At 50.4% G+C, this 26,548-nt stretch overlaps 1 protein-coding gene across 4 annotated transcripts in view; it reads left to right on the forward strand.

The window, feature by feature from the left end:
• The first annotated feature begins 1,079 nt into the window (after nucleotides 1-1,079).
• LOC117886982 (butyrophilin subfamily 1 member A1-like) overlaps nucleotides 1,080-26,548 on the forward strand; it is a 38,469-nt gene continuing 13,000 nt past the window's right edge. Inside the window, exons 1-4 of one of the 4 annotated variants that reach the window (XM_034789187.1) lie at nucleotides 1,080-1,418; nucleotides 5,718-5,871; nucleotides 15,921-16,037; nucleotides 17,659-18,006. In XM_034789187.1, coding sequence (XP_034645078.1) covers nucleotides 15,932-16,037; nucleotides 17,659-18,006 — 454 coding nt within the window. In that variant the 5' untranslated portion in view covers nucleotides 1,080-1,418; nucleotides 5,718-5,871; nucleotides 15,921-15,931. Of the gene's footprint in view, nucleotides 1,419-5,717; nucleotides 5,872-9,368; nucleotides 9,388-14,680; nucleotides 14,743-15,920; nucleotides 16,038-17,658; nucleotides 18,007-26,548 lie in introns of those variants that run through there. The other 3 variants (XM_034789185.1, XM_034789188.1, XM_034789186.1) reach the window with 3 other exon arrangements.

Raw genomic sequence — 26,548 nt, forward strand, 5'->3', positions numbered from 1 at the left:
CCATGAGTGAAAGGCTGCCTTGACCCCAGACTCACACCTGCTCCCGCTCGGTTCCAGGATGGCCAGGCTCCTGAGGATGTTCAGGAAGAAGGCTCTGCAGGTGGCCCCAGAGCCTGAGGGAAGCAGCTGCCATCTTCCCAAGGGGCAGAGCAACCTCTCCATCCCAGAAGTGCCCAGCCTTCTGGCAAACAAAACCAGCTCCCGGCGCAGGCGCTGAGCTGGGAGAGGCCCCGACCAGGCCGAAATGGAGCTGGCTGAGGATGCGGTTTCGCACACTCCACCACCATTCTGCACTTGCTCAGCCGGTAGTTGAAGAGTTCTTTTTCACTGTCCAGGGCGCCTGTATAGGGCTTCATGTTGGGGGCAGTCTGAGGCGGCTGCTGTGCCTGTGAAGGGAGGAGGGGAGGAGGCGCATGGCAGCCCCCCCCCCCGGCAGGTGACTCAGAGTCCAGTCCGATGGGGGCAGGACAGGGCTTATCCTGGCTGGACCCCCTGAGCCTGGGGGGCCAGGGAGGACTCCCCTTCCCTGGAACTCACTGCTGCCAGTGGGCAGAGGGCCGGGGGGAGTCCTCCTCTCTGGCCCCCTGCCCCAGCCCAGAGCCTGCACCCAGCACCCAAACTCCATCCCAGAGCCCGCATCCCTCCGGCACCCGAACTCCCTCCCAGAGCCTGAGGCGGGGTTGGGGTGGGGACTTGGACCCGTTCTGGGCACCTGCCGCCACTCCCGGGGGGGGAGCGGGGGTCTGCGAGTCGCAGAGCTGCTGCCCTCCCTGACCCCCCCCCCGGCTCTGACCCCCTGAGCGCCTGCAGGAGCCGAGCCAGCTACAGCCGGGCAGTGCCTGAGTCCCAGTCAGTCCGTTCTGATCCCCCATTGACCAGCTGTTGCTTCCCGCCCCGGTTCCCACTCAGTGACTCCGGATTTCAGCTCCTCCCCCCCGAGCATCCCTCCCTCTCCTCCACCGTCCTCATTCTGCCTCCACTTATGGCAGGGCAGCGGGGGGGCTGAGAACTGGCTGCTGCTTTATTTCCCAGCCGGACCGAGCTGTGGCGGGCGGTGCTGGGCGGGGGAATTACTGAACCCAGCATCCCGGGGGGGCAGGGACAGCAGCGGGGGGGCATTGACACCCCTACACCGGCTCCCCGGCAAACTGCCCCTGCCAGGTCCCCCCCAGCTCCGGGCCCTGCGGGGGGGCTGGTACTTTCACAGGAATTTGCTCCGCCCCCAACCAGCCCGGGACACGGACCGGTACTTTCACTTCCCCTACTTCGGTACTTTCAGTTTGCAGCGCGGGTCAGGCCCAGGCGGGGGCTCGGCCCCGTCACTTCAGCTACAAATGGCACAACAATAACGATGACGGGTCGGGTCTCAGACCCTCCGGCGGCATGACCCCGTGTGCGGCACTGGGGCTGCAGCCTCGGTGAGTGACCTGGGGACCAGGGCCGGATTTGGGGGCTCGTAACCGAGGCGACTTCCTGGGGTGCTGGGCTGGGGGGCGCCGGGCTCGGGGGATGTTTTTGTTGTTAGAGATAAAAAAAATCAAATGTTTGATGTAAAATGTTTCAGGTTTCCCTTATGTGGCTCATTTGTGTAGTGTAGGGCACCGCTGTCTGTAGGAATTTGCTACTTAGGGGGAGCACTTCATATGCTGGGAACAAACTGAGCATGCTCAGTAACATGTGCTGAAGCCACTGCCCTTCACCCTGCCCTTACTAGGCATAAGATTCTGCTGAGTGCTTTGTACAGGGGATAGAAGGGGCAAAGGGGGCACATCAGAGAAGGGGGTGGCCAGGGTCTGAGCAGGGGGTGAAAATTGACTGGTCAGGGGAGTCAAGCAGCTGGAAGCAGGGTTAGGAAGGGACTGAAGGGCAAAATCAGGGATGGGGGTAAGGAGCCAGATTTAAGCCCAGGGGTGAGGTGCTGCCAGAGGGTGACTGAATGCAAAACCCTGGCACAGGCAGGGGCAGAGAGGTGGGTGGAGCAGAGGGGATTTTTTTATTTCCCCTCTCACAGACAAAACCTCTCAGGGTGGGCTTCCCAGGGCTGGGTTCTTAAAGGCACAGGCATCCAAATGTGTAATCATTGCAGCTCCTCTTTCAAGTAACCTACTGAATAAAGGTTACTGCAGCAGGAGACTTTATTCAGTGAGACCGGGCCCTCCCTACACCCCCCCCCGGGAGGGGGGGGGGGGCTGAACATCCCCCTAAATTTCCCAAACACCCCTCCAGTGGTCAACTAGTTACGACAGTGTTGCCAATTTTGTCATTGGTGGGAAATTTCAATTGAAATTGAAGCATTAATACACACTTCAAAAGCATATACAGTGTATGATAAAATACTTGTACCTGAGAAGTATAATAGCTTAGAAAACTACGAACAAAGACTGGCTTCCTCACACAGCTGTTGTTTTTTCTGACAATGTCGGCACATTCGTTTCGGCAATGTCGGCCAGCTTTATAATTTCAAAAATATGATTTGTAAGCAAGGTCTGAATGAGCTCTCCCCTGACAGCCAGTGATGAGCCAGGGGTGGGGGGAAGGCTTCAGGACCAGACGGTATTTACATGAACTCACCTACTCTGCCTAGGTTTCCAGCAGACAGAGCTGTGTTGCCCAAGTGATCAATTTTGGCTGGTGTTGGGAGTTTCTGTACTAAACATTTTTATTATATTATAATTAATTTTTTCATAAGAACGTCCATATTGGATCAGACCAATGGTCCATCTAGCCCAGTACTCTGTCTTCCAACAATGGCCAATGCCAGGTGCTTCAAAAGGAATTAACAGAACAGGGCAATTATTGAGAGATCCATCCCCTGTCGTCCACTCCCAGCTTCGGGCAAACAGAGGCTCTCAGAGCATGGTGTTGCATCTCTGCCCATCCTGGCTAATAGCCATCGATGGACAATATCCTCCCTGAACTTATCTAGTTCTTTTTTGAATCCTGTTCTAGTTTTGGCCTTTATAACAGCCCTTGGCAAAAAGTTCCACAGGTTGACTGTGGGCTGGTCTACACTAGGGGGGCGGGAATCAATCCAAGATACGCAACTTCAGCTACACGAATAGCGTAGCTGAAGTCGAAGTATCTTGGATCGAATTACCTGGGGTCCAGACGGCGCGGGATCGACGGCTGCGGCTCCCCCGTCGACTGCGCTACCGCCGCTCGCTCTGGTGGAGTTCCGGAGTCGACGGTGAGCACGTTCGGGGATCGATATATCGTGTCTTAACAAGATGCGATATATTGATCCCGGATAAATCGATTGCTAGCCGCCGATACGGCAGGTAGTGAAGACGTACCCTGTGTGTTGTGTGAAGAAGTACTTCCTTTTCTTTGTTTTAAACCTGCTGCCTATTACTGTCATTGGGTGACCCCTAGTTCTTGTGTTATGTGAGGGAGCTTTTCACTTTCTCCACACCAGTCAAGTGTTTTATAGACCTCTATCATATCCCCCCCTTAGTAGTCTCTTGTCCAAGCTGGAAAATCCCCCAGTCTTTTTAATCTCTCCTCATATGGAAGCTGTTCCACATGCCTAATTGTTTCAGTTGCCCTTCTCTGTACCTTTTCCAACTCCAATATAGCTTTTTTGAGATGGGGTGACTAGGACTGCACGCAGTATTCAAGCTGTGAGCATAACGTGGATTTATATAGTAAAAGTGGAGGAGCTTGGTTTGCCAGCCTGATCAGCAAAGCCAATGCTGACAAACTATGTGAAAAGGCTGCAAAACACCAATCCTCTGGACTACATCGACATGCAGAAAGCCTTATAAGCCAGTCATTGTCAAAGCCAATTTTAAAAGTACTTAATGAGGCTGTTAAGAATGCTGGAGACACAACACGGTTTATGCGAACAAACATGGCTGCACATCATACTTTTGCTTTAAGCAAGAGATACCACACACTACAAACTGGAGTCCAGTGTTAAGTGCATTGTCATTTGTTAATCCGGAAGTTGGGCACTGGTTCCGACCAAGACCAGTGAATGCTCACTATCTTTCTGCAAGAAACTCAACTGACTGGTTAGAAGCATGCAGTCCCACACTGAAAGCCTCAGCAGTTGAAAAAGTGAAGAACTCTCTCACCACATTCAGAAAATGTGCATACATGGCTGATGAATGCACCGATGCAAATGGGTGTCAAGTATTAAGTCTGCCTACGTTCTCTTGATATCAGTGGTAGGTCAGTAGAAGAATTTCTAGATGTTCAGGTTATAGAAGACACATCGCCTGCATCTCTGACAACCCACAACTTAGAAGAGTTAAATACTTGTCAATTGAACCCCAAACAGATGGCTGCTTGTGGATTTGATGGAGCTGCAAATTTCTCTGGAAGACATAGTGGAATACAAGCTTTGCTCAGAGAAAAGTGTAACTCTAATCTCTCCTATACACACTGAGGAGGCCATCTACTCCAACTAGCACTAGTACAAGCTGCAGAACCTTCAAAAGGCATTTAAAAAGCTATAAATTTAATCAAGTATCGGGGGGTAGCTGTGTTAGTCTGTATCCACACACAAAAACGAGGAGTCCGGTGGCACCTTAAAGACTAACAGATTTATTTGGACATAAGCTTTTGTGGGTAAAAAATCCACTTCTTCAGATGCATGGAGTGAAAATTACAGATGCAGGCATTATTATACTGACACATGAAGAGAAGGGAGTTACCTCACAAGTGGAGAACCAGTGTTGACAGGGCCAATTCAACCAGCATGGATGTAGTCCACTCCCCATAATTGATGTGCAGGTGTCAATACCAAGAGAGGGAAATTTGCTTTTGTAGTGAGCCAGCCACTCACAGTCCCTATTCAAGCCCAAAGTAATGGTGTTAAATTTGCAAATGAATTTTAGTTCTGCAGTTTCTCTTTGAAATCTGTTTTTCAAGTTTTTTTGTTCAAATATGGCTACTTTTAAATCTGTTATTGAATGTCCAGGGAGATTGAAGTATTCTCCTACTGGCTTTTGTATGTTACCGTTCCTGATGTCCGATTTGTGTCCATTTATTCTTTTACGTAGAGACTGTCCGGTTTGGCCAATGTACATGGCAGAGGGGCATTGCTGGCACATATTGGAATATATCACATTAGTAGATGTGCATGTAAATGAGTCCCTGATGGTGTGGCTCATGTGGTTGGGTCCTCTGATGGTGTCGCTAGAGTAGATATGGGCACAGAATAGGCAACGAGTTTTGTTAGAGGGATTGGCTCCTGGGTTAGTGTTTCTGTGGTGTGGTGTGTAGTTGCTGGTGAGTATTTGCTTCAGGTTGGGGGGCTGTCTGTAAGAGAGGTCTGTGAGAGTGAGGGATCATTTTCCAGGATAGGTTGTAGATCGTTGATGATGTGCTGGAGAGGTTTTAGCTGGGGGCTGTATGTGATGGCCAGTGGTGTTCTGTTATTTTTACTGCTAGGGCACTGGTTCAGTTGGTCAGTAATAGCACAGGACAGTGATACAAGGATGATGTCTGGTGACCTGTGTGAAGTGAGCTGTTTGGTCTTAGTTTATTTCATAGGGAACTGGAGCCCACATCACCTCATCCACCATCACAATCGGAACTGATGCAGATGCTGTTTGGCATCTCAGCACAGAGGTGAAACATCCACTGGACACGGAGGGTGACTGATTCAGATCTCTAGAGGGGGCCCTGCCCTTGGGGTCTCAGTCTGTGCCGCTGCATGAAGTGAACGTGGCCACAGACTCTGCTAAGTTGTTTTATTTTACTTGTACCAGGAAACCTGTGAAGGAAACTGACACTGTGCAGAGGGTTTTCTCTGCTGATCTTGGGCTGCTGCTGAGCTTCTGTCCAGCTGCCTGCCCTTGTCACACTCCTCACAACCAGAACTCTGTCGGGGTGTCTCTCTAGTGCGGAGGGAAGCCTGGGCAGGTGGGTGTTAAATAAATATTATTTCCTTTATTACAGCTGGGCCCAGTGTATTCCTCAGTTCTTGGGCTGCAGAATTCACCTCTTGCTGCAGATATTGGGCTCCAGAATCTCCATCTGCATCTTCAGAAATCACAGGGGGGATTTTCAAAACCACATAAAACATTTGGATGCCCAATTCCCATTTGAAATTAATGGGAATTGGGCACCCAATTCATATGGACATCAAGGGCAGAAGGGGTCATCATGATCATCTAGTCTGACCTCCTGCACATTGCAGGCTACAGAACCTCACCCACCCACTCCTGTAATAGACCCCTAGCCTCTGGTTGAGCTACTGAATTTCTCAAGTCATGACTGAAAGACTTTAAGCAATAGAGAATCCACTGTTTACTCTAGTTTAAATCAGAAAGTGACCCGAGCCCCAATGTACAGACAAAACAAACAAACAAAAAACCAGGGTCTCTGCCAATCTGACCTAACATTCCTTCTTGACCCCCAAAATGGCGATCACTTAGACTCTGAGCATGTCAGCAAGACCCACCAAGCAGACACCTGGGAAAGAATTCTCTGTAGCAACTCAGAGCCCTCCCCATCTAATGTCCCATCTCTGTCCATTGGAGATATTTGCTACAGTCATAGATGGGGCAAATGGCACTGTAGGCAATGTCATAATACCATCCCCTAGGTGGCTGTGAAACCCCAGCCTAAGTTTCTAGCTTTACGGTTGCAGAGATAACTTTGAAAATGGGAACAGGTAATGACTGCCTGAGTCTGCAGACAGCCTGAAACAACAGTTCTGAAAAGAGAGAACTGCACCAGGCATCTGAGTCAAGGCCCCATGAGCTTATGCTGGTATGTTATATTATACGTTGTATTAATGTGGATGGAATCAATGGGCCCAAAGAACCAAAGGTGTTAACATGACCCTGTCACTGTCTAATATTAAGCACTTTTAGACAAGGTTCGGGGTTTGGTTTTCAGAGACCTCGGCCTGCTGAGTCCTATGGCAAACACACCATGAAACATCCCTTTAACCTTTTATTAAAGATACAGAAAAGGACAAACAGTTAAAACATTTGATATTTAACGTACTGAGTCAGGCTCTCATTTTAATAACATGCCTTGTTTCCTTTAGCTGCAGAGAGATTTTAGAAGGAAGCACCTCCCTGTATGTCAGTCTTTATGGTTTCAGAGTGGTGGCCGTGTTAGTCTGTATCAGCAAAAGCAACAACGAGCCCTTGTGGCACCTTACAGACTAACAAATGTATTTGGGCATAAACTTTTGTGGGCTAAAACCCACTTCATCAGATGCATGGAGTGAAAAATACAGTAAGCAGTATAAATATTACAGCACATGAAAAGATGGGAGTTGCCTTACCAGGTGGGGGGTCAGCGCTAAAGAGGCCAATTCAATTAAGGTGGAAGTGGCCTATTCTCAAAAGTTGACAAGAAGGGGTGAATGTCAAAGGAGGGAAAATTAGAAATGATAATAGCTGTTCTTTTGAGTAAAAGGGAAGAAGTTAGTTGAGATGGGCTGGAGCTGCCATTACTTCTGTGAAAGTCCAATCCCGTTTCCTAGACAACCAAACAAGACAAGCCCAGGAGGGGAGAGAAAAAAACAGCAAAGAGAGGAAATGCACCTTCTGTCTGTGAGTCTGACTCTGACTTGCAGCCTCGCTGCTGGAGAATCACAGCACACGGTCTGATCAGCCACTTGAGGACAGAGCAAACTTTTACCAGCATCGGGCTGTTTAGGGCATTGCTTATAGCTGCCTCTTTCTGGCCACAGGCTTACAGCAATGTTGCAAAATATACAGAAGGCAAAAGGAGAGGGATAGGACAGAGAAAGGTAGGTAGGGAAGGAAAGGACACACGGGGTGTGTGTATGTGACAAAGTCTCTTATCCCAGGTGGTGTCTGGGATTTAGCCAGAGTCAGTGGAGGTGGTGATGTCACCTGGGTCCTTTCCTGGCTTGGTCTGGTCAGCGCATCTCTCTGGATCAGGACTATGAAGGCCCAACCATGTAATGGTGGATTCTGAAGTCCCAAGAGATGGTGGGGGTGGCAGCCATGATGGTGAAGCTCGCTCTTTCCGGCTCACCTGTCTCCCAGTCAGCCAGCAGCTAATTTTCCCCAAAATTCTCTGTTAGAGGTCCCCAAGGGGGAGCGGTGGGTGGAATATCCCATCCTCTCAGTATTATGTTCCCCAGCTAGGCCTAATTTCAGACACACCCATTGTGTCCATTGATTTCCCATCTCACACTTCTCATGTTTACCAGGCATGATCCGAACACAGTCCTGGAGTTAAACCAGGAGCCTGTCTGTTGGGATTGATTCAGTCGGCCTGTCTCCCACCAGAGCCGGCACTAGGCATAAGCAGACTAAGCAGTAGCTTAGGGCCCCGAGCAGCTCAGGGGGCCATGATTTGTGGAAATAATGCAGTTAGAATTCTCAGGGGTGGGTCAGGGCCACCCCCCACTATTCCTGCTTAGGGCGCCCAATGGGGTAGCTCCGGCTCTGTTTGCAGCTCTTCCTATCAGTATTTATTGTTACAGGCTATTGTGATATTTTATTAATGTTTGCTCACTTCTCACAGCTCAGCTCACCATTCAGGGACATTTTTACCCCAATTATCACAACATTGGTGATGGAATTTAGCATTTTTCCAAGATCCCAGAGAATTCAGCAGGTTTGCTGCATGCAGCCTGGCACCATCTTGCTTTTTTGTTTCCCTGGCTTGCTGGCATCTGCGTCTTGGAGAAGAGCAGAGCAGCTGGGGCCCAGGAGAGGAGTGTCTGAGCCAGGGTGTCTGAACAACATTGCAGGAGCTAAGGCCCAAAGAGTGGGGCTGGGCCACCTGGAGAGTATAGCAATAAACCCTATCCCCCAAATAGTCATTGGTTAATTTTGCATCAATGAGCATTTTCAGCCACAAGCCCTGCATGCGTTTGGAGGGTGGGGCTGGGAATGAGGAATATTCCAGGGCACTAGAGTAAATTAACATGGCCACTGAGTCTAGTGGCTGCTGAAGCAGACTTTGGTCCCATTGTTTACACAGGACTGAGGTAATTACAGCAACTCCTGGAGCACAAGAAAACAGCCTGCAGAACTGACTGTGTCACCAGTCGAAGTTAAGAGCTGAGGCTGCTGGCACCAAAGCTACCCTCTCACTAGTGCTGTGGGTGTGTCAGAGGAATTTGATCTTTGTGCCATAACCGTCCTGGGGAGGAGCCAGTCACAGTCACGTTCCAGCCTCTGTCCTTCTTTCGGTTTTGGATGGGCCTAGAGAGGACGGGGCTTCCATTAAATATAAAATGTATTAACTTAACGAAAAGCTCAGGGGCAGGCTGAAGTTAAACGCTGCGGCTCCCTGACCCCTCCGGCAGGATGGATGTCACAGCCTGGGAAAATGACGCAGTCACTGGGAGCAGGAGCTCTGCCTAGAGAGAATGGCTCTGGGGGCTGGCGAAGCTGGGAGATTGGAATGGCTCAGAAACGACTCCACAGGACTCCGCAGGTAGGGGGTTCACTCACTGCAACCCCAGTTGAATTGCTCCCTTGTTATTTACTGGCTCATGGCGCTGATTAGTCAGAGGAGCTGCTGCTATCAAAGGGCCTCGCTCCTGGGATTTGGGGGATAAAGTGTCACTTTCCCACGGGGAACTCAGCTGTGGCTGTAGAGATGCCCACACAGATTCAGAGACCTGCCCAGTCACTTCTCCACTGCCAGGTTCCCGTTTGTTTGCTGTTCTGCTCTATTTACTGACAGCTGTAGGAACCGATCGCCAGTTGTAATTCTCCTGTGGGGCACTGTTGGGAGTGTGCAGGTGTTTTCATCATCAGCTCACCACCGTGAACTTCCAGAGTGAGAGGGTGAAAGATGGAAGGGAAACACCTGGGGCCAGATTGGGTGCAACTGATGCAGGGAGGGGGAGATTTTCTAAAGCTCTTAAGGGATTCAGGAGCACAAGCCCCATTGATCCTAACTCCCCTGTGGTTGTGAAAATCTCCCCCCCACCCCTCCCCTGAGTGTAAATTGCACCTGCCTGTGCCCTCAAGGCCCTTTGCATTCCGGGGGCTGGGGGGGACGACTCACCCCAAGGGAGGGTAGGTGAGGCTGCTGTTTCCCTTAGGGGAGTTTCTGGCAGGGAGGGGGGAGCTTTACCTCTGACTGGCAGGTTATCAGCGGCCACCACCGAATGCAGGTGCTCAGTGAGTGACTCCCCCACCAGCCCTGCTCTCACCTACTTCCTCCCCAGTGCGGCTGCTCTTTGGGCTGTGTCGGCCGCTGCAGCCGTCCTAGCCAGAGGCAAGTTACAGCCCCTTCACCATGTCACAGTCCAGACCCAGCCAGAGCTTCCATTGGTGCTGTGTGGTGTGAGCCCTGAGTGAAGTCAGCCGTTGTCGGAAGCCCCCAACTGCCCTTCACAGCAACGCAGCCTCTTGCAGGCACCAGGGCCCATAAAGGCCTAGGGCCACGTTTCCAAGAGAGCTCAGCTCTGAACTGCTCCCAGGCAGGCGCCTGTGTGACGTGGCCAGGTTCCCCAGGGGCTCTGAGCAGCCGCATTCGGGAGGGGAAGACGGGCGATGGAGCAACCCCTTACAGGTCTGCATTCAGGAGCAGCGCCAGGGTTTTTGGCACCCTAGGTGGGGGTCCTTCCGCGCTCCCAGTCGTCGTCGGCAATTCTGCGGCGGGGGGGTCCTTCCGTGGGTCCCGTAGCGAGTGAAGGACCCGCCGCAGAATTGCCGCCGAAGACCCGGAGCACGGAAGGACCCCCCACTGCCGAATTGCCACCAAAGATGGCAAAATCCCGCCCCTCCAAATCCTGGTGCCCTAGGCGACCGCCTAGGTCACCTAAATGGAAACGCCGGCCCTGTCTGCATTGCACCCCAAAATATCATAGACACTGCAGAAAAAGGTCACAAACATGAGTTGGGGGCTGGAGCAAACGCCTCACAGTAGGGGACTGAAGGAGATCGATCTGTTCAGTTTAGCAAAGAGAAGAGTGAGAGGTGACTTTCTGTCATGGATTCACAAGGCCTGGTCTGTGCCCTGGACCAGGCCCTTGGGAATGACCTCTTTATTGTGCTGGACCCCACGATCCACACAATTCCACAGAGGCAAGTCCATGGCTTCAGTGACTCAGAAACTGGGCCTTTGAGCACCAGCAATCCCTGGCTTTCTCCATGGCTCCCTGCAGCAAGTCCAACAAGCCAGACTCCAGCAGGAGACTTGTTCTATCCCTTCAGGGCTCAGTGTTCTCAGTGAGTATCTGCAGTGACACCAGGCAGCCTTTTCCACACCAACTAACGATGTGTTAGTCACCTGGCCTATAGAATCTGAAAGTCCTTAGGTCAGCACAGAGAAGTAAAGTTTGAGAGGGGGCCAGAGCTGGGGCTCCGCTGAACCATGCTGCTGGAGGGTCCCACTTGTCTCCCTCTCTCCCTGTCCCTTTTTTGTCTCTGAGGGTATGTCTACACTACGGGATTAATCTGAATTTATATAATTCGAATTTTGGAAACAGATTATATAAAGTCGAATGTATGCGGCCACACTGAGCACATTAATTCGGTGGTGTGCGTCCATGTACCGGAGCTAGCGTCGATTTCTGCAGCATTGCACTGTGGGTAGCTATCCCATAGCTATCCCATAGTTCCCGCAGTCTCCTCCGCCCATTGGAATTCTGGGTTGAGATCCCAATGCCTGATGGGGCCAAAAACATTGTCGCGGGTGGTTCTGGGTATATCCTCCCCGATCTCCAGGGAAGCAACGGCAGACAACCGTTTCGTGCCTTTTTCCTGGGTGAACAGTGCAGACGCCATACCACGGCAAGCATGGAGCCCGCTCAGCTCAAGACAGCACTCATGAACATTGTAAACACCTCGCGTGTTATCGTGCAGTTTATGCTGAACCAGAACCTGCAAAACCAGGCAGCGAGGAGTAGGCTACGGCAGCGCGGCGGCAAGAGTGATGAGGATATGGACATGGAATTCTATCAAACCGCGGGACCCGGTGCTTTGGAGATCATGCTGTTAATGGGGCAGGTGATAGCCGTGGAACGCTGATTCTGGGCCCGGGAAACAAGCACAGACTGGTGGGACTGCATAGTGTTGCAGATGTGGGATGACTCCCAGTGGCTGCGAAACTTTCGCGTGCGTAAGGGCACTTTCTTGGAGCTTTGTGACTTGCTTTCCCCTGCCTTGAAGCACCAGAATACCAAGATGAGAGCAGCCCTCACAGTTGAGAAGCGCGTGGCGATAGCCCTGTGGAAGCTTGCAACGCCAGACAGCTACCGGTCAGTCGGGAATCAATTTGGAGTGGGCAACTCTACTGTGGGGGCTGCTGTGATGCAAGTAGCCAAAGCAATCACTGAGGTGCTGCTACGAAAGGTAGTGACTCTGGAAAATGTGCAGGTCATAGTGGATGGCTTTGCTGCAATGGGATTCCCAAACTGTGGTGGGGCGATAGATGGAACCCATATCCCTATCTTGGCACCCGAGCACCAGGGTACCCTGTACATAAACCGCAAGGGGTACTTTTCAATGGTGCTGCAAGCACTTGTGGATCACAAGGGACGTTTCACCAACAGCAGCGTGGGCTGGCCGGGAAGGGTTCATGACACTCGCGTCTTCAGGAACACTAATCTGTTTAAACGGCTGCAGCAAGGGACTTACTTCCCGGACCAGAAAATAACCATTGGGGATGTTGAAATGCCAATAGTTATTCTTGGGGACCCAGCGTACCCCTTAATGCCATGGCTCATGAAGCCATACACAGGATAGGAGTCAGGAGCTGTTCAACTACAGGCTGAGCAAGTGCAGAATGGTGGTAGAATGTGCATTTGGCCGTTTAAAAGGTCGCTGGCGATCATTACTGACTCGCTCAGACCTCAGCCAAACCAATATCCCCATTGTTATTTCTGCTTGCTGTGTGCTCCACAATCTCTGTGAAAGTAAGGGGGAGACCTTTATGGCGGGGTGGGAGGCTGAGGCAAATCGTCTGGCTGCTGATTACGTGCAGCCAGACACCAGGGCGATTAGAAGAGCACACCAGGAAGCGCTGAGCATCAGAGAAGCTTTGAAAACCAGTTTCATGACTGGCCTGGCTACAGTGTGAAATTTCTGTTTGTTTCTCCTTCATGAAAACCCGCCCCCTTTATTGACTCATTCTCTGTAAGGAACCCACCCTCCCCCTTCCCCCAGCTTGCTTCAAAGGAAATAAAGTCACTATCGTTTAAAAATCATGTATTCTTTATTAATTGATTATAAACATAGGGAGAGAACCGACAAGGTAATCTGGGTGAGGTTTGGGAGGAGGATAGGAGGGAAGTAAAAGACCACTGAAAAAATTCAATATAATGAAAGCCTTTTGGTTGGGCTGTCCACTGGGGTGGAGTGAGAGGGTGCACGGAGCCTCCCCCCCCCCGCGTTCTTACACGTCTGGGTGAGGATGATATGGAACATGGTGAGTGGGGAGGGAGGTTATACAGCGGCTGCAGCGGCAATCTGTTATCCTGCTGCCGTTCCTGAAGCTCCACCAGACGCCGGAGCATGTCCGTTTGATCATGAAGCAGCCCCAGCGTTGCAGCCTGCCACCTCTCATCTCCAGCGTCCCTCATGACCTCACGTTCACTGGCATCTTTCCTAAATTTAGATACCGTGTCCTTCCACTCATTCAAATGAGCTCTTTCATTGCGGGTGCATTCCATTATTTCCGTGAACATCTCGTCTCACGTCCTCTTTCTCCGCCGCCTTATCTGAGATAGCCTTCGGGACGGAGGAGGGAGGCTTGAAAAATTTGCAGCTGCTGGAGGGAGGGTTGAAAAAAAGGAGAGAAGTTTTTAAAATGATACATTTTACAGAACAATGCTTATACTCTTTCAAGGTGAACAACATTATTTACATTACATAGCACATGTGATTTCAGTACAAGGTCACATTTTCCATCTTAATATTGAGTGCCTGTGGCTTTGGTGTTAGAGATCACAGACACAGGTCCGGGCAACAGAATTCAGCTTGCATGTGGCCATGGTAAACCATTGTCTTTTGGCTTCTGCGCCCTCCTTTCCCACATACCAAGCAAAGCCCGTTGACTGCTGTGGTTTTCCTGTTAACCTTCAGCAGCAGAAAACAAACTAACCCCCCCCCATCCAATTCCCTGGGATGATCGCTTTATCCCTCCCCCCACCGCGTGGCTGGTATCAGGGAAGATCCCTGCAGAAACCAAACTAACCCCCCCGTCTCCCCGCCATGAATTATCTGGGATGATCGCTGTACCCCTCCCCCCATTGCATGGCTGGTAACAGGGAAGATCCCTGCTAGCCAAACGCAAAAAGCTCAGGTCCAATTCTCTTCTCTTTTCTCCCCACCCCCACCGCCTGCGCTTGGCTAACTGCAGGGAAGGATTTCTTTTCAGCCACAGGCAAACAGCCCAGTAGGAACGCCCACCTCTGTCCCCTTAATTAAATTCCTGTATTTCAACCAGGTTACCATGAGCGATATCACTATCCTGAGGATTACACAGCGAGATAAAGAACGGATGTCGCTTGAATGCCAGCAAACATTGGGACCATACGCTGCCAGGCTTTGTCATGAAATGATACCAGATTACTTGCAGCAAGCATGGCGTGGTCAAGTGTCCTACCAAGGAGGACGGAATAAGGCTGCACTGCCCAGAAACCTTGTGGCAAGGCTTTTTGAGTACCTCCAGGAGAGTTTCATGGAGATGTCCCTGGAGGATTTCCGCTCCATCCCCAGACACGTTAACAGACTTTTCCTGTAGCTGTACTGGCCGCGAATGCATCCCAAGTCCTCAGGGCAAAGTAATCATTAAAAAACGCTTGCTTTTAAAACAAGTTTTCTATTTTAAAAGGTAAACTCACCTGAGGTCCCTTCCATGGGGTCATGGTCTTGATACTGGGTTGGGAGGGTACTTCAGTCAGGCTGAGAAAAAGATCCTGGCTGTTGGGGAGAACGGAGTGCTGTGTGCTCTCTACCATTGAATTGCGGCCACACTAACCCTAATTCGAAATGACAATATCGAATTTGGCGCTACTTGGCTCGTCGGGGTGGAGTACAGAAATCGATTTTAAGAGCCCTTTATTTTGAAATAAATGGCTTCGTTGTGTGGATGGGTGCAGGGTTAATTCGATTTAACGCTGCTAAATCCGAATTAAAGTCATAGTGTAGACTAGGCCCAAGTCCCAAGTGAGTTCCTGTGTGCCTGTGAGCCCAGTCCTTTAACACAGATACCTGACACCTTCACCCTTTGCTCTCCATCTCCAAGCTACTATTGTTCCTCTTCCCTGTAGAGAGGTGGGGGGGAAGAAACTTGGTGTAGGAGTTGATGCTTAATCATTGAGGCTTCCCATTGTCTTTTCAAGATCCTCCACTGATATGTTGATTCCAGCCCAGACAGTCCGAGTGGCTCTACATCTCAGATACCTAGCCTGTTCGGCCATGTCCCAGCGAGAGAAGCAATTCTTTCCCCCAAACCAGCAGCGATGCCAAGGGGATTGGTACAGAGTCCTACCAATTGTTCATAAAAATATTTCAGTAAAATTCCCCACCTGTCACACCTTCATGAAGAAAATACATGGTACTAAAGGGCTCTTTAATACAGTGGAGAAAGGCATAACAAGAACCAATGCGTGGAAATTAAAACTGGACAAATTCTAATTAGAATTAAGGCACAGAATTGTAACCATGAGGGTGATTAATCACTGGAGCAAACTACCAAGGGAAGTGGTGAATTGTCCATCTCTTGCTGTCTTCAGATAAAGACTTGGTGACTTTCTGGAAGATGCTTCAGTCAAACACAAGTTTGGGCTTAGTACAGGGGTAAATGGGTGATAATCTTTGGCCTGTGGCACAGATCAGACTAGATGATCTAATGGTCCCCTCTGACATTAGTCTATGAATATTTGGAGGTGAGCTAATGTAAACATAATAACTGATCCATGGACCAGGGCTATGAAAGTCAGACAACCTGGCACTGTCACTGCATCCCACTCACTCGCTGTCTGGTTTGTTATTTCTCCTGTTCCCCAGACCAAGCTACGATGATGGGGAAGGTTCCCTCGTTCTCCCCCGGTTCCACAGTGAGCTCCGCTCTTCCCGGCTACATCGCTCTCTGCCTCACTCTACAGGTTCACAGGCTGGTGTCAGGTAGGAGCTCTGGCCTCCTCACTGGGTTTGTTGCTGTTGCTATGGCCGGTCATCACCATCCACCTCACATCACTGCCTTGTCTTGTAAATCACATCTGCTCAACCTGCCCCCAACCAGCAACATGGAGAAATCACAGGCTACACCTGGGTCCCCAGTAACCATGGTTACTATTTATACACCATCTTGTCAGGCCTTGACACTACATCCATCCTACTGCTCTGGCTGATTTCTGGCAGTTTCTAAAACACAGAACACAGTGAGCACCACTACAGGGCTCGCAAACTATTTAAAAGGACACTATCCAATTCCTATACACTGCACTAACAGACCAAATACGTCACAAATCAGACTCTTCAGCCACGAAGGAGTCCTGAATCCTAGACTCTCCAGTTTAGACGTAACAACCCACAAGTCATTCATGCTCCTCTAGGCACATCTGACTAGGGCTCAGAGCTAGACCTCATCTCACAGTGAGGATGTGAGGATATTTGCTGGCTTCTTCATTCTGTGCCTTCAGTGAAGCCCTGATAGTGACCCACTCCACCCCCGGGGCTGGCTCCACAGCTACTTGGGCATTTTGGTTCCCTCCTGCTGTGGTTTCCATCCTGTTAATTTAACCAGCTCTCTCTGTCTCTCCTGATGCTGAGTATCTGCACTGAGACCCCCACATCCTGTGCAGTTCCACAGTGACCGATTCTCTGTTTCTTGCACTTTTCTATCTGCCTCCTTCTCCCTCTCCATTATCTGACCCCTGACTTTACCTTTATAACCATTGCCCACATAGCGATGACCTATTTTCATATCTTTACACCTTGTCAGCCTTTACACCACCCCTCCTGCAGATGAGAAGGAGCAGCACGAAAAGGCCTTGGTGTATCAGAGAACCAGGCCCCCAGTATCATTATCCCCAGGGTGCCTATGAGAAGTTAGAGCTTTATTCAGAGATAATAGGGACAGCGTATAACACTCACATGTGAACTCTGTGTGACAGATATTGCAGCCACATGCGGCATTTTGGGAACTATCAAATTCACTTTATGCATGTTCTGTTTATTTTTGTACCCCTTTATCAATGGTATCTATACATGTTATATGTATCTTTGTGGGATTGTAATCTATGCCATGGGGGAGGGTTACCCCATCTCCTTCAGAATTTGCAAAGCCTGGGGGGGTAATTACTTGTGGGACAGGTAACAGCTCCAGAGAAGTACCACTCCTAGGGAGAATTACATAAACTGGGTTAGACCAGGTCCCAGAAGCCCAAGAGAACAAAGATTTTTGGTATAAAAGTTGGCTTTGAACTGACCAGAGGCCCGAGATCTTGGGCTGCAAAGTGACAGGACCTGTTAACCAAGAGTACAAACCCTTAGAGAAAGGTTTGAAAGACTTTGGAATCTACCAAAGAGTCCCATGTGCCAGATGAGAATTCTTTGGGATAAGTGTAACGTGTGTTCAGACCTTTTATTGGTTTATGGTAAGTTTTCTCTATCAGGCTTTTGTCTTTAAATGGTCTCACTTCTAATGCAGGGCACTCTCTTACTGTGTGTCTTACTGCTGAATTAACATCATGCCCCAGCCCCTCGCCGATTTAATTTCCTTTTTTCATTGTACATTTCACAGCACAGTTCAGAGTGGCTGGACCTGACCATCCAGTCATTGCCTCCCTAGGTGGGGAGGCCATCCTGCCCTGCCACCTCTCCCCCAGGATGAGCGCTGAGAACATGGAGGTGAGATGGTTCCGATCCCAGTTCTCTGCAGTTGTGCACCTGTACCATGATGGGCAGGATCAGTACGGACAGCAGATGCCGGAATATCGAGAAAGAACTGAGCTCTTAAGAGATGACATCACCAATGGGAGTGTTTCCCTGAGAATACGCAATGTGCGACTCACTGACAATGGACAGTACAAGTGTTTTTTTCAGTCCAGTGTCTCTTATGAAGAGGCTATATTGGAACTACAGGTGGCAGGTCAGTAACTTCTGATGTTTTAATGTCTTCAACAGGGTAATAAGTGGAGTCAGAGGGTTCATTGTGAGATGACACAATTTTTCTCATTATAGTGGGGCAGCAGCTCTGCTCTGGACAAAGTTGAGTCTAGTTTGCTGTATAATATCCATTTTTTCTAAGTTCTCTAAAACCCAGACGCATGCTCAGGGTAAGTCTACAGTGGCAGACTTTCTTCACCGGCAGTTCCAGCGCCGCTCAGCGAGTGCTAAAGGGAAACCGCTGTTGTGTGTTCACACTGTCAGCTGCCTGCGCAATAGCGTGTTCACACTTGCGGCATTTGCATCGTCATTCAGCAGCTATCCCACAGAGCACGTCTTCCTCTTCCGCCGCTAAGTGTTGTGGGAAGGCAGAGGGGGTTGCAAGGCATCCTGGGCCTTGTCCCAATGCCCTATGATGCATTGCTTTGCATCCCAGCAATCCCTGTGCTTCCATCCGCATTTGGCACCATCTTTCAACGGTTTGCGTAGTGTGCACTCTGCCTCTTCAGTCTGCAGGAATGGATCCCGCACTGTTGACCAATATGCTGCTCGCTCTGACTAACACATCACAAGTGGCAGTGAAGTTGTTCCTTAAACTACAAAGGCAAGACATTTCTAACATTGATCTCACCGCGCGCAATAGCTATGGCATGAGATTGCTTGTGGCATTCACGGAGGTGCTAACTACAGTGGAACGCTGGTTTTGGGCTCAGGAAATAAGCACTGAGTGGTGGGATCACATCGTCATGCCCATCTGGGATGATGAGAAGTGGCTGCAGAACTTTCGAATGAGGAAAGCCACTTTCATGGTACTGTGTGGTGCTCTCACACCAGCTCTGTGGCACAGGGACACAAAAATGAGAGCTGCCCCGTTGTTGGAGAAGTGTGTGGCGATTGCACTGTGGAAGCTGGCAACTCCGGACAGCTACCGATCGTTCGCTAACCAGTTCAGAGTGGGAAAGTCAACCGTTGGACTCGTGTTGATGGAAGTGTGGAGGGCCATTAATCGCATTCTGCTGCCTAAGACCGTGGACTCTGGGCAACGTGCGCGACATTGTGGTTGGCTTTGTACAAATGGGCTTTCCTAACTGCGGAGGGGAGATAGATGGCACTCATATTCCAATTCTGGCACCGGACCACCTAGCCACCGAGTACATTAATCACAATGGGTATTTCTTTATGGTTCTCCAAGCACTTGTGGATTGCCATAGGTGTTTCATGGACATTAAAGCAGGCTGGTCCAGAAAGGTGCATGACGCATGCAACTTTCAGAACACTGGCCTGTTCAGGAAGCTGGAAGCAGGAACTTTCTTCCCAGACCAGAAGATCACCGTAGGGGAAGTTGAAATGCCCATTGTGATCCTGGGAGACCCCACCTACCCCATAAAGCTGTGGCTTATGAAGCCATAAACAGGGAAACTTGACAGCAGCAAGGAGTGGTTCAACAACAGGCTCAGCATGTGCAGAATGACTGTTGAATGTGCTCTTGGTCATTTAAAGGCCCACTGGCACTGCCTATATGGTAGGCTGGACCTGGCCAATGACAATATTCCTATGGTTATTTCCACGTGCTGAACGGTCCATAAATATTTGTGAAGGGAAGGCTGAAAGCTTCACTCGGGGCTGGACCGTTGAGTCTCAGCACCTGGATGCTGACTTTGAACAGCCAGAGACCAGGGCTATTTCAGGGGCACAGTGCGAGGCCATAAGGATGAGGGATGCCTTGAGGCAGCCATTTGAAGCTGAAAGCCACTAATATTTGTTGCTATGCTCGGAATTGCAGTGCTTGTAATGCTAGGAGGTGATTATGTTGGTGCGGATGATGCACTGTGAAGGTTTAAGAAAATGGACTGTTGCTTTGCAGGGCTATGTTTGCATTCAGTTAATGTAATAAAGGTCGTTTTCAAACCAAAACAAATCTTTTATTAAAAAAACAACTGGAGGAGAGAGAGAGACACACACACACACAAAATCAGCAGTGAGGGGGATGGTGGAAAGGAGGGTCCCAGGAGGAGGTGGGATCCCAACATGGTTAAAGATTTGTGTATGTCCAGGTGTCATATGCACCCTTGTCCTTTGGAGTATTGTGCAGTGGGTACTGTGCTTCAGCAGGGTAAACTGCAGAGGAATGGGTGTCGAGTGCAGTAGGTACTGGGAGTTCACAGAGCTGGACTGTGTGTGTGTGTGTGTGTGTGTGTGTGTGTGTGCGCGCGCGCGGGTCGTGGGTGGTGCATGGGAAAGAGTTTTGCAGCAACAGCTGCAGGGGAGGGTGGGCCGGAGCTGCTCAGTTTTCAGTGCTAGGAGTGCCTGGAGCGTGTCCACTTGGCGCTCCCTAATCTTTAAGAGCCGCTCCGTGGCTTCGTTCTGGCACTCTGTGTTCTCCTTTTGGTCCCTCTTCTCGCTGTCCCGCCACTCATTCAACTCTTGTTTTTCGGCTGCAGAGTGCAGCATGACATCACGTAGAAGATCCTCTCTACTTTTTCGTGGCTGCTTTCTAATCCTGTGCAGCTGTTCAGCCGGTGATAAAAAAGAGGGAGGCTGGGCTCCCAAGGTCAGATTTGTGAAGCCAAAATGAAGCATTTTACAGAGGCACTATCGTTTGCAACACAGAGACCACTGAATCAGTGTTTTAAAACACAGCCAGTACTCACACACCTGTCACTAACTGGTTGACCCCAGGCAAGCACACATGAGCCACAAGACCCCCAAAATGGTGAGTAGCCGCAGAGGCAGGGGAATTCAGTGTTCCAGGACAGCAGTGAGCACGTGGCTCTTGGGGAGAGTCAGCACTGTAAGGGGGCATTAAAATCATTCCTTACCCCACATTTTCTACAGGCTGTGTTCATTATGGAAGATATCTCGCTGCTGAGGCTTCATTCTGGTGTGTCGTGTTCTCTTTTCGTTCCCTCTTCTCACTGTCCCGCCACTCCTTCAATTCCTGTTTCTCAGCGGCAGAGTGCATCATAACATCATGCAGAAAGTCCTCCTTAGTTCTTCTTGGCCGATTCCTAATTCTGCGCAGCCATTCTACCGCCGATAACAAAGAGGAAGGCTGAGCACCCAAGGTCATCTCTGTGAAGTTTAAATGCAACATGTCACAGAAGCAGTTTTGTTTGCAACACAGACAACACGGATTCAGGGCTTTAGAACACAGCCAGTACTCACACTCCTGTCACTAACTGGCTGACCCCAGGCAAGCACACATGAGCCACAAGACCCCCAAAATGGTGAGTAGCCATAGGGGCAGGGTAAATTACTCTTCCCGGACCCTGCTGTACACTGGGCACGTGGCTCTTGGGGAGAGCCAGCACTGTAGGGGGGGCCTGATAACTGTTCCTGTCCCCACACTTTCCACAGGCTGTGCTCATTATGGAAGATATCTTGCTGCTGAGGGTGACCGGGGAATCAAGGGAGGGTCATCTCAAGGAATGCGGCTTCCACCCAGGCCCTCATGCAGCTAGTCCGTGTGCAGCAATGGTCCCCCCCAAACACACACAATGATGGCTGAGTAGCGTGGGAACGTTACCCTTAGTGGGGCAAGAAACAAAGCAGCTCTGCCAAAGAACCCGTGGCAGCCGATTGACCAGTATCTCCACGAGAGTTTCCTGGAGATCTCTGAGGCAGATTCCCGTGAAGTGAGGGAGTCCATCAGCACCCTGTTCCACCGCTCTGCCTAGGCATGTGGTGGTACTCGCATCGCACAGACACAAGGCAGCCTTCTGCAAATCCCTCCGGCAAGCTCAGCACACAGAAACAAGCCAGCCTTCTGCAACCATCCTCCCCCCAACAACTCGCTTCACTGATTCCCAAAATCAAAGCCACTTACCAGGGGCCTCATCTCCTGTTTCTGCTTCGCCAAGCTCTGAACGCTGTGACTGGCTAGCCACCTCCAGGGTACACAAGAGCTCCTGGCTGCATGCATCTCTGAACAAGTCATCCTCTGGCTCTGGGTCCACCTTCCTCTCCGCAGCCTCGTCCAAGATTTCCTCCTCCTGGCTCAGTCCACTCTTGACTGGCACGGAAGCCCCTGAAGTATCCATGGGGCTCTTCGCAGTGGAGGTGGGGTCACCACTGAGTATCATGTTGAGCTCTTTGTAGAACCGGCATCTTGTGGGTGCAGCACTGGAGCGGCAGTTTGCCTCCCACACCTTGTGGTAGGCGTTCCACAGCTCCTTCACTTTGACCCTGCACTGCAATGTGTCCCGGTCATGACCCCTTTCTGTCATGAAGTGTGAAATCTGTCCGTAGGTATCATAATTCCTACAGCTGGAGCACAGCTGGGACTGGACAGCCTCCTCTCCCCAAACACTGATGAGGTCCAGCAGCTCGTCATTGCTCCAAGCGGGGGATCGCCTGGTGTGTGGAGCAGCCATGGTCACCTGGAAAGATGCGCTGAGACCACCGCATGCCGAGCAAACAGGAAGGGGACTTTCAAAATTCCCAAGGAATTTAAAGGATAGGGCTGAAGGTTGGTCACCTGAGGGCAGGGCAGTAGAGTTCTAATCGATGACCAGAAAGGCGAGAACAGGCGTGTGGGACACCTCCTGGAGGCAAATCACAGTGTTGTAATCGACCAGGGTGTCTACGCTGGCACCGTGGTGCTGTAGCCCCAGTGCAGAAAGTTGTACACCTCTTGTTGAGGTGGTTGTTTTACAGCGCTTCAACTGCACAGTTTCTGCGCACAAAGTGGCTTGGCAGTTTGTACACCTCGGGAGTTACAGCTCTCAAAGCTGCTTTACTGCGCAGAAACTTGCCAGCGTAAACAAGGCCTCAGATTGTCTTGAAAACTGCTGAGACTCATTGGAGTCTGGGGTTGGGATAGTGACCCAAATGTGAGGTCTTTAGAGCAAGGAATTAATGAGACACGCAAACACCCCTAAACAGTCAGGTGACATTAACATGTTGTGGTTATTATAACTATTTTGTGCACACCTGGGGCTGAACAATGAATCTGATCCTCCCCAAACTGATGCCACCAGCTGGGATTAATCTCAGCTCATGTCTGGCCCCTTCAGGGTAACAGTGCTTGATACACAGGGCCCTGTAGCCCAGAGCCTGGTCTAAGGGTGGGAGAATTGGGGAATTCCCCGCCCCCAGCACACGTAGAGGCAGGAGGCCTGACCCCTGAAGGTGCTGCCAGAGAGACCAGCAAGGGGACAGAGGTGCAGCTAGTTCTGTAACCATGACATGAGGCTTAGGTCAGGTGTAGCGAACTCCTGGTCTCCATTCAAACACTGCTGCACACAAACCACCCTGACTTGCAAAATGTTATCGCCTCATCACCCTTGCCCTGAGGATTCCTTCTGGGATGTTGCTTTCACTTACTCCTCACCAAGCCTGGTGATCACTGGCATATCTGACACCAGACAGCTGACAATCCCCATGGCAAGGAGTCTGTGCCCTGCTCCTGACACAACCGGCACAACTCAGCACTGAAATGAGGCATGATCGATCCCTCAAGTTACACCTGCACCTCTCCGCATATCACAGTGACAGCTCTGCCAATAGGCTCAAATAATCCCCGCCACTAGTCATTACAGCTACACCAAGCACGGTGCATGCAGCTTTAGTGCATGCAGCCAATTCCCAGTGGTTATTGCCAGCTCCAAAGGGGCAGAGTTAAGGTTGTTTGGGTGTTTACCTTCACTATGGATTTCCTGGTTTTAGAGGTCTGAGTTTTGCTGAACTCAACGTTTTGAAAGGACAGGAGATAATACAGAGTTAAGGTTGCCTGGAGGTAACTAAGTCTTTGGTCAGTGAATAGACATGAGGAAGGATTACAGGAAGGGGGCATTGTTTGTGTCGTGTTCCACAGATTTGAATTGCAGCATGTATCTGCCTCCACTGAAGCTGCATTCCCTGTGTTCAGTGTAGCTGTACTGACCAGTGGAGAGAGTAGTGGGGACAGGGTCTCAGAGCGGTCACTGTGCTGTGGAAGGGCAGGAGATAATCTCACCAGGCAGCCTGAACTCTGTGCTAACGAAGGTTTTGTCAGTGAATTTTCTAGTTGTTTTTTATTTTTAACAGAAAGGGGAACGTTTGTTGTAGGAGCTAGTGGCCATTTACGTGGTTGTAGTTCTCACCTAGGTTTGCAGTTGCTACATGACTGTGCCTAAGTAATAATCAAAAGTATAGTATGGTGCTTTTCCATTAGTAGACCGGAAAGAACTTTACATCATTATCCCCATTTTACAGATGGGAAACTGAGACACAGAGCAGAGACGTGAGTTGCCCAAGGTCACCCAGCAGCTCAGTGGCAGAGCAAGGAATAGTCCCAGTCCTGGGAACGCTCTGTTAGGCCACTGAGTTGCTCCATGGTTGCTCACTGCCCCTCCCCCCTGTATGTTCTGTGATAGTGCAATGGGGATAACGGTCGTGCTTTGCAATGTTTGCAGTGTGTAGCTCGTAACAGGGCTGGTGAGAGAAATCTCATCCCAGGTCTCTGTCCCAACACCTTGACAGTTTTATTATACAGCGGGTACTCTAAGCGTGTGAGAGGAGACTCGTGTATCTGTTTCCTTCTCCACCATCCCCCACAACATGTAGCTCCCCGTCCCCTCTGCCCTGCGTTTCTGGGGGCCCACATCACAGGCAGCAGCTTACTGGTGGGCCACACACTACCTCGGTTATGTGAGCTACACATTGAGCTGGGCTCCTCACCCCAACTACCAAGCCTAGCTAGACCCTCTGCCCCCGGTCCAGCCAGACTTCCCCAGACATGTTGCAGGCTCCCCCAATCCAACTCCCCCTCCCCTACACAGTCTGGCAACCCCACACAGGGGCGATGTGTATTTTAACTATTCATTTCCTGCGTTTCAGATGTTTACATTTCCACCATATTCAGCCCCCACCCCACTCCCCTGTGATCACAGATTACATGAGGGGGTTAGATACCCCAAGAGTGGCAGGGGATCCCAGATCCCAGGACATACAGTGGGAAGAAAAAGGAATTCAGAGCCCTGCAAAAGGGTAGGGCTCCCCCAGATCCCAGAATGGGGAAGGGGAGAATTTGGGGCTGACAGGACTCCCTGCCGCTAAACCCACAACTTTTACTGTCACTCCTCACAATATCAAATCCCTCCCATCCCACTTCTTCCCCATATCTGAGGAGGCCTCAATCCTTTTTTCCTCCCCTTTCACCCGTTCCAATTTATCCCCCTCCCCATAATACCCACGTTCCTTGCTGCAGACCCAACACCTGTTCCCATCTCCTCTTCCATCCCCATCACCCCTCCCAGCGAGCGTTTGCAGGTGTAATTTATTTTCTTTTCAAATATAGTTTCAGCACCTTCTGAATTATCTCCTGGATACTGATTACATCTCAAAAAAGAAAAACAAAATCAAAACAAAAAACAAAAAATCCACCCACCTTGAAATAGGCCTTGTCTACACTGCCAACTTTTGTTGACAAAAGTTACGCCGACAATCAAGAAGTGCTATAATGATGTAACCCGTCTGCCAGCTGGAGTGGGCAGCAAGAAGCGCCGGGTTCAATATCTAGGGGGTTCCTTTTCAACATTATAACCAAAACCGGCTTGAGCTCCCGCCCAGTAATGTGGGAAAATGTCACTCTACCCTCTGGGCACTTCTAAGAGGCAATTCTTCCCCTCTCGTAAGCACAGAGTCTGAGATAGAAATAGTTTCTTTAATAAAAGTAACCTAGCATTAATCTGAGAAACCAGCACAAGCGATATTCATAAACACAAAAGCATGAGCAAGACACCCTCCCCAGAGTATGCTGGGCAGTGTCCTTTGCTTCAGGTTCTTGAGTCCAGCAACCAAGTTCTTGCAGTGTGCCCCCCGTTCAACACACCGCTCACAGTTGTTGTACCTGGTCAGCACAGACCCAGAGTTCATAGGTACATCTGTGTGCATTCTGCTCCTGCCATGAGCGGGGGGAGCGGGGCAAATGCACCTGCCGGCCACCTGCTCACCACTCCCACTGCCCCCCTGCTCACTGCTCCTGCCTGCCACCCCCACTGGGTCACTGCTCCCACCGGATTAAGATCATTCAGATTAAGATAATTTTATTTCAGTTTAGCTCATCAGTAAACGTGTGATCTGGTGCAGAAGGCATTACCTTAACCCTGCATTTTTTTGTCATCTAATGTCTGTATTTTGTGGGTGTGAGTGTGGGTGTGTTTCCTGGCTCTCAGAGGAGTCCAGTTTTCTGCTGCCAACTTCTGCGTTCTGGAAGGGTACAAGGCACAGCCGAAGCAACTTGAACTCCCCAGTAACAAAGTTTTTTGGTAGTGAATTAATTTAACGTTTGTCTATAGCAGGGGTGGGCAAACTTTTTGGCCCGACGACTGCATCGGGTTTCAGAAATTGTATGGAGGGCCGGTTAGGGGAGGCTGTGCCTCCCCAAACAGCCAGGCATGGCCTGGCCCCCAACCTCTATCTGACCCCCCACCCCCCCCGCTTCTCGCCTCCTGATGGCCCCTCTGGGACTCCTGCCCCATCCAACCCCCACATTCCCTGACGGCCCCCCTGGAACCTCTGCTCTATCCACCCCCCCGCTCTCT

The sequence above is a fragment of the Trachemys scripta genome, chromosome 14, assembly GCF_013100865.1.
Source record: "Trachemys scripta elegans isolate TJP31775 chromosome 14, CAS_Tse_1.0, whole genome shotgun sequence".
Classification (NCBI taxonomy): Eukaryota; Metazoa; Chordata; order Testudines; family Emydidae; genus Trachemys; species Trachemys scripta.